This window comes from Sinocyclocheilus anshuiensis, unplaced genomic scaffold, assembly GCF_001515605.1.
Source record: "Sinocyclocheilus anshuiensis isolate Anshui unplaced genomic scaffold, SAMN03320099.WGS_v1.1 scaffold985, whole genome shotgun sequence".
Taxonomy (NCBI): Eukaryota; Metazoa; Chordata; class Actinopteri; order Cypriniformes; family Cyprinidae; genus Sinocyclocheilus; species Sinocyclocheilus anshuiensis.
Window position 1 is genome coordinate 453,829 of NW_015557117.1, and position 8,048 is coordinate 461,876.

At 36.8% G+C, this 8,048-nt stretch overlaps 1 protein-coding gene across 1 annotated transcript in view; it reads right to left on the minus strand.

Annotated features, from left to right (window-relative positions):
- Nucleotides 1-1,581: 1,581 nt before the first annotated feature.
- Nucleotides 1,582-8,048, minus strand: part of LOC107677774 (ADAMTS-like protein 2) — a 23,346-nt gene continuing 16,879 nt past the window's right edge. Inside the window, exons 14-18 of the mRNA XM_016472795.1 lie at nt 6,392-6,547; nt 6,109-6,279; nt 4,819-4,995; nt 3,512-3,656; nt 1,582-2,028 (exon numbers count right to left, since the gene is read on the minus strand). Coding sequence (XP_016328281.1) covers nt 1,907-2,028; nt 3,512-3,656; nt 4,819-4,995; nt 6,109-6,279; nt 6,392-6,547 — 771 coding nt within the window. The 3' untranslated portion in view covers nt 1,582-1,906. The remainder of the gene's footprint in view (nt 2,029-3,511; nt 3,657-4,818; nt 4,996-6,108; nt 6,280-6,391; nt 6,548-8,048) is intronic.

The window sequence follows — 8,048 nt, forward strand, 5'->3', positions numbered from 1 at the left end:
AAATAATGTTCTTTTTAGCAACATCATATGACCCCTTTAATATGCTTTTAGTTTCATATTCAAACATGTAATATATTTGTTGAAGCAAAATGGGACTAATAACACTTGGTCCATATAATATATGAAATAATATTTTAATAATATCTTGATTTTATATTATAATGTCTAATATTTCCTTTGATAGAGCAACATATGGGTTCATTCAGGGTTTGAAATTAACTTTTTCACTCACCAGCCAATTTGGCTACTAAATTTTTAAGTTACCGGCCATTCATAATTTCTACTAGCCAAAAAAATGAAACAAATAAATGATGAAAAAAAGGCCAGAGGTAAGCCAACAGCTTGAGGCTGTCCACACTGGATGCGACCATTGCAAATCATTTGTACTTAGTCAAACAGTAGGCCTACGTGATAAATAGAACGAGGCATCAGTTTACTGTCGGGGATTTGTCGTGCTGTGCTGTGCCACATCCAGTGTAGGCCGCATCACCGATTATAATGGGTTCTATAGTATTTTGTCACATCTGGTGTAGACGGTGTGAGTCTTCAGGCATTTTTTGACTTTTCGTTATTGCTTCAATGCAAAGGAAACCAGTGCGCCCGCCACGCCATTATTTGTTGCGTAGTGACGGGTACAGGGCTGGACTGGGGTTAAAATTCATCCCTGGACAAATCCAACCTACCCGGCCCTCAAGGTCCCCTGTGAATGTTTTGCTGTGTTATAGGGCCTTCAATTGGAGTAAGTAAATAAATAAATAAATGAGGACAAAAACAAATAATGATATATTACTGAATTCACAGCAAATGCAACAAACTAATAGCCTACTGCATTTTTGTCACATAGAAATGCACTTGACAGTATAAGCATTGATTTTGTGCTAGAACATAGGAAATTTACTGCTAATAAATGCTGTCATCCTTTCCTCACCCTCATGTCTTTCCAAACCTGTATGACTTACTTTCTTCTGTAAAACACAAAATATGAGGTCTCCCTCGCTTCGGCGATCGACCCACCGGGAATGTCCCGGTGCTCCCGATGGCTAGTAGCTACATCGCTGGGTATGTTCAAGTAAGCTAGATATGCCCAGATGCTGCGCAATTAGGCTTATTTAATATATCATGATGAGTCTCGAGTTCAGTATTTACACTAAATCTGCGCAGATTTGGCTTACATTCACTTCCTCAAGAAATTAATTAGTAAACATAATTTACGAAAAGTAACCCGCCAAATTGGCTAGTGATTTGACAGCGTTACCCGCCACAGCTGATTTTTACCCGCATTTGGCGGGTTGGCGGGTGTTAATTTCAAACCCTGGGTTCATTGTACACTACTGTTATATTTATATACTGTATATAATGAAGCTTGTATGAAATGAATGGATTTGTATCAAATGTTAAGAATATTCAATGACAAAAGCATGAAAATGCTGAATGAATGTTTACAGTGTGTGAATATGCATGTATAAAAAAAACACAACCCAGATCACAAAACAACTTTAGTTTAATTTCTTCTAGACCAAAAGTGGACACCAACAAAAACAAAACAAAAAAAAACTTTGTACATATATCATATGATGTGTGTGTATTTATTTCGAAGTGTGTGAGAGCAGAATCAAGGTTTCTACAGTACACAGTACAGTTGTTTGATCAGAGGACTGTGTGTCTCTCATCAGTAGACCCACGGCTCCTCTGCAGTCCAGTTACAGGAGCTGCCTTTACCGGGCCAGGGCCAGTGCCAGTGCCCTTTTGATATAGCACCTTTCTTTATGGAGGAGAGATTGACATCAGTGGGGTTGGGGGGCTGGATATGGTCAGGGAGGGGTACAGTTCTGGGTTCAGTGCGTCCAGTATGTGGAGGAGGGTCTTCACATTAACTGCAAGGCCACAGTGAGGAGCCAGACAGCCTTCACTGGCTCTTGTTCCTGCAGGATAGACAGCAGGCCTTCCTGTAGTACCAGTGAGTGCACAACTTCACCCGCAGGACAAGGGCACAGTTAGCTGTCGCTTTATCCTGACAAGCATCCTCAGCTGGGAGAAAAATAAGAAACAAACAGTTTTAAAAGATATGAAAACATGATTCTTACATCATTAATTTGTATTAAATATACAATAAATATCAAATAATGTATTTAAATGTTAAAATCCCAATAGCAAATATTATGGATAAATAAAATAAATATTTAAATGTACTTTTTCAATGCTAGTTTAAAAAAGTTATATAGTAAACACACACACATTTATTGTTCTCACATTAAAAAAAAAATACTACTTAAATACCATAAATAAATAAATATTTAAAATGTTGAAATCCATTTAATAGCAGATAAAGCTGTATAATAAATATAAATTTACATTTATTTTTTCCCAGGTTAAAATATCTTTAATAACAGGAAAAAAAACTATAAAGTAAATAAATATTTTAATAGTTTAATTAAGTTGAAATCCAAGTTTAAAAAATAAATAACAGAATGCTATGTGATAAATAAATACATAAATTTAAATATTTATGTTTATTTATTCCCATGTCAAAATCCCAGTTTAATAACCGAGTAAAGAAATAAACACATGCATGCATATATACATTTCAAAAGATTTTTTTTTTTTTGCTTGTTTGAGAAGTAGAACTACAGTTTGGGGCAGGACTACCTATTTTTTTTATCTTATATTTTTGAAATTTTACATGCCTTTATTAGATAGGACAATTTAGAGGATACAGAAAATAATGAAGAGTAGAGATAGGGGAACAGGACAGTCAAAGGACCTCAAGCCGGGTCTCAAACTTGTGTTGCCTGCTGAGGCACAGTTGAACTATATTTCAAAGTTCTTCCCACAAGGCTATTGCTCCAATAGGGACTGTCTGTTTGACTAAAAAATGGAACACAGATGAATGGGCGGAAAGTTTATGAAAAAATATTTGGAAACAATCATGATTTTTGCAGTTCCATTGTGGCACAGACACTTCACCTTCATAAGGCAAGTATTTGCAGAGATGTCAAGAAAAGTGCTTTAAGTAGATCTCAATGAACATCAGTTACGTACCATATTCTCTCTTCTAAATCTCTAACAGAGAACAAGGAATATCATTGCTGTCCAAAAGCACAAAATTTGCTGCCAAATTGACGACATGCTTGATGTACTTGCCCTGCAAAGCTTAAAAACAACAAAGCATTAATCTGGTCTAAATTTCGCAGGAATTAGCTTGTGTTGTGCCAAAAATAGATCCACATGTGCTTTTAATTTAGCCAAGTGTTTTAACACGCACTCGTTGCTGTGTTTCATTAAAAGGTACAGCATAAACTACTTACAACTGGCATGATCAAATAACAGCTATGCCAGGGTGTGTCCTTACAGCATCTTTCCAAATAAAGATAGATTGTATTTCTTTTCAATTTACTCAAGGCCTGTCTTGTTGAAAGTCTGCAATGCATATCCGAGCTTTAGACAGTCTCAAGTCGGTTTGGAGACCTCAGTCTGTTTGTATCTGTAGTGCTGTGGTTTGCTATAACAGTACCTGGTGGCTCAGTAGTGCAGGGCTGCACCTCACAACTCTGCCTGGCCTCTGGTCTCAGTGTTGAATCACAGCTATGGCCCAGTTCTTCTCCTTGATAACACTTCACCTCTCGCACATGCACTCCTATCCCACATGTCTTACTGCACTGCAGGGCACATACATAAACACATGAGAGAGGCAAACATTTTAATGAACTATTATCCCGGACAGAGAAATCCCACCCTATTTGCACCGATGACTTTCAAAGCGATGTGCAAAACTAAATATTTTCTAAAAAGTTGGTCTCACAGAAGCACTGTATTATAATTAGACTGGGTTAGAGTCATGTGCATCAGATGCCACACGGAAGTGTTTCCTAAATTCAGTTCAACACAGTGAATTTGCATGACCAACTTCAAAATTGTGGGGAACTTTTTAGACCTCACATGAAACTCGTGCAGATTCTTATTGAAATGACTGAATTTCACTTGTGAAATTTTGCTGAGCAATGGTAAAAGTGATTGCACCTTGAGGAGGTGTTCATATTGGACATGTTCTTCAGCTCACCATTGAGATTTTATCTCAGAATTGTGATATTATTTCTCACAACTGCAACTTTTGTAATTGCAACTTCCATTTATTGTAATTCCACAATATGTCATAACTGAGGCTTTATCTGCCCATTTTTCATATTTAAGACTTTATCTAATTGTCACTTTATACCATCTCACATGACTTTATTTCTTGTAATTGCAACTTTAAATCCCATAATTTCTTGTAATTGTGCCTTTTATATCTCTTCATTTCATTTCAAACCCATAATATCTAATAATTGTGGCCTCATCCTACAATTTTGACTTTCTTATCATATCATTTTACACAACTTTATTTCTCACAACTGCAAATTTTTCTTGTAATTGCAACTTTTATTTCTTGTAATTGCAATTAAATCCCACACTATCTCATGACTGAGGCAATTTTGACTTTATATTGTTTCACACAACTTTATTTCTCATGATTGTGACTTTAAATCCCTGTTTCTTGTAATTGTGGCTTATTTCTCGTAATTGCAATTAACTCTCGTAATATCTCATAATTGTGGCTTCACCTCACTTTTTGACTTTATGTTGACTTTATATCTCATAATTGTGATTTAAAATTCCACAATTATCTCACAATTGTCACAATTTCTTATCATTGTCACTTTATTTCTCTCTATGCGACTTTGTCTCACAACAATGGCATAAAACCCTTGCATTCTGTAGAACATAAAAAAGATTAATAAGAAGAGTTGCCAAACCAGGTAAACTATAATAACCCCTCCTAACCTGGGACCAGGATGTGGTGAACCACTTGGAGCAGGGTCTCTCCAAACAGGCCGCACTGTCCACGGGTCTGAGGGATCTGTCGCACATCCGTTCGGGGTACTCCTTGAACACACCACCCTCTAGCCCTGCACACACCACCTGACGCGTCTTCACCCCACGGCCACATGTGGCATTACACTGGGAATGTTCAAGACAAAATACTACAGTAAACAGCTCATTAAACACATAGGAGCTGGGTTGCTATTGTAAAATAAAACAAAAACTATTAAAAATTGTTGGTAACACTTCAAGTAATTAGTTTGTTAAGTAATGTATTAACTAACATTAACAATGAGTAATACATGTGTTATATTATTTATTAATCTTTGTTAGCTTTAATTAATAAAACTACAACTGTTCATTGTTAGTTCATGACCATTAATTAATATTAAGAGATATAACTTTGGATTTTAATAATGCATCAGTAAATGTTGAAATTAATATTAACTGAGATTAATACATGCTTTACAAGTACTCTTCATTGTTATTTCATGTTAACTAATGTAGTTAACTAATGTTAACAAATATAACCTTATTGTAAAGTGTAATATGTGACCCTGGACCACAAAACCAGTCTTAAGTGTCAAATTTTCAAAATTGAGATTTATACATCATCTGAAAGCTGAATAAATAAGCTTTTTTTATTATTAATATTTGGCTGAGATACAACTATTTGAATATCTGGAATCTGAAGGTGCAAAAAAATCAAAATATTGAGAAAATTGCCTTTAAAGTTGTCCAAATTAAGTTCTTAGCAATGCATATTACTAAACAAAAATGAAGTTTTGATATATTTACGGTAGGAAATTTACAAAATATCTTCATGGAACATGATCTTTACTTAATATCCTAATGATTTTTGGCATAAAAGAAAAATCAATCATTTTGACCCATACAATATATTTTTGGCTATTGCTACAAATATACCCAAGCTTGACTAATGAAAAAATAAAAAGCCAAAAATGAAAAAAACTTAAACGAAAACTAGATATGTTGCCAACTAACTAAAATAAAAGTTAAGGAATAAGAGAACTGAAATAAATGCATTACAACAATTAATAAAAATGAACTTAAATAAATATAAATTAAAGCTAAACAAATATAAAATACAAAAATTAATACAAATGATAAAAACACATAAAATAACTAAAACAAACTAAAATGAAAACTAAGGTATAAAATGAAAATAACAATGCATAGGCGACAGATGGGAAGAGTTACCATAAACTGCAGTACACAGGGGCAGCTCACCTGTTCCCACTCTTGCTCCACCCAGTGAGCGGGGCAGTTTTTGTCTCTGCATGGATGCACGGCCAGCGGCTTGAGCTCTGGATCACACTGGCCATCAGAAATCACCTTCCCACTACTGTTCTTACACACCACGTAGCGTCTCATCCTGCCCTCCCCACACGGCCCTGAGCACTTAGAGAGGGAGAAGCAAAGACACATAATATCATGTTTAATGGACAATCTAATGTTTTCTAATGTTTTAAATTTCTATGTGAAATTTTACAGGACGTTTTCTGAAACCCACCGGCCCCCAGTCAGAGACGGTCCACCTGCGGTCACAGGGCGGCCCCTTGCACTCTCTCTGGCTGACCGGTCTGCTGGACTCGTTACAGAGTCTGGCCTCCATGGAGCAGCGCACCTCGCGGCTCTTCACCCCACGACCGCCACACCGCGCTGAACACTGTCAGAATGAAAAACATGATTACTGTCACATTTGGCTCACTATTGGCCAGAGGAGAACTGGCCCCCCACCTGGGCCAGGTTACTCCCAAGATTTTTTCTCCATTCTGTCACGACGGATTTTCGGTTCCTTGCCGCTGTCGCCTCTGGCTTGCTTAGTTGGGGACACTTAATATCCAGCGATATCATCAACTTGATTGCACAGATATTATTTAAACTGAACTGAGCTGGATGATGACAACTGAAAATTGAGTGTTTACTATTGTCATTTAGCATTATTGACACACTATTTTCCTATTTAATGCTGTAAAGTTGCTTTGACACAATCTGAATTGTTAAAAGTGCTATATATATATAAAGGTGACTTGACTAGACTTATTGGGTCTAAATTGAAACTGTTGCATTTGGTTCACTATTAGGTCTTAACTAAAACTTAATCTGAAACTAAATTTAAAAATAATAATAATTGAAATAAAATCAGCGTTAACTGAAATAAAATAAAATATAAAAAACTTTCAGCTAGTTGCTAAGGAAACATTTCGCATTTTAATTATTTTTTACTTCATGTACTAAAATACTCAAATGTACTTAATGTACTAAAACTAAAACTAAAATAAAACCTATAAAAAAAAAGAGAGAGAGAAAAAACAACCTAGGAAAATGGCAAAAACACAACGAAATTACTAAAACTTTAAAGGGGTCATATGATGCGATTTAAATTTTTCCTTTCTCTTTGGAGTGTTACAAGCTCTTGGTGCATAAAGAAGATCTGTAAAGTTGCAAAGACTAAAGTCTCAAATCCAAAGAGATATTCTTTATAAAAGTTAAGAGTCAGCCACGCCTACCTAAAACGGCTCGTTCTAACACGCCCCCACATGTCTACATCACGATGTGGGAAGATTTGCATAACGCCGCCCAAATGTTCACGCAAAGAAAGAAGGCATAACTTTTATTCTTGCTGTAGTATTGTTGTTGCCGCCGCCGCCGCCGCCGCCATGTCGTGAAGGCGCTGTGTGTTTCGTTGTGAAAGCGAAACTACTTTGTTTGGCCTTCCAAAAGAGGACGATATCCGCTTCGTCATGCCTAGAGCTGATCCGTGCTGGTCGCTGAGGAAATACATCAACTTCGCGCTGTGGATCGCCGGATCGGCTTTCACCGTGGACGAAGCAGAGTCCAGCCCGGGGTCATCACATGTGGTTGCCGCAAGCCCACCGGCCGTTCCTTCGTCGAATCCGCCGGCCTCCGCTCCCTCTAACCCGCCGTGTGTGACACTGTGTTTTGTTGTGAAAGTGAAACTACTTTGTTTGGTCTTCCAAAAGAGGACACGACTAGAAATCAGTGGTTAAGTTGTATTTACAACACTGTTCCAGAACACTTCAACCCAAATATTCAGATGCGTGCAGCACATTTTATAGAGGACTGTTTCCTGATCCTGGAAGAGTAGACTACAATGCCGGCTGTTCTGACTCAAAGACTGTAAGTACGTTTTTTATATTTAAAGA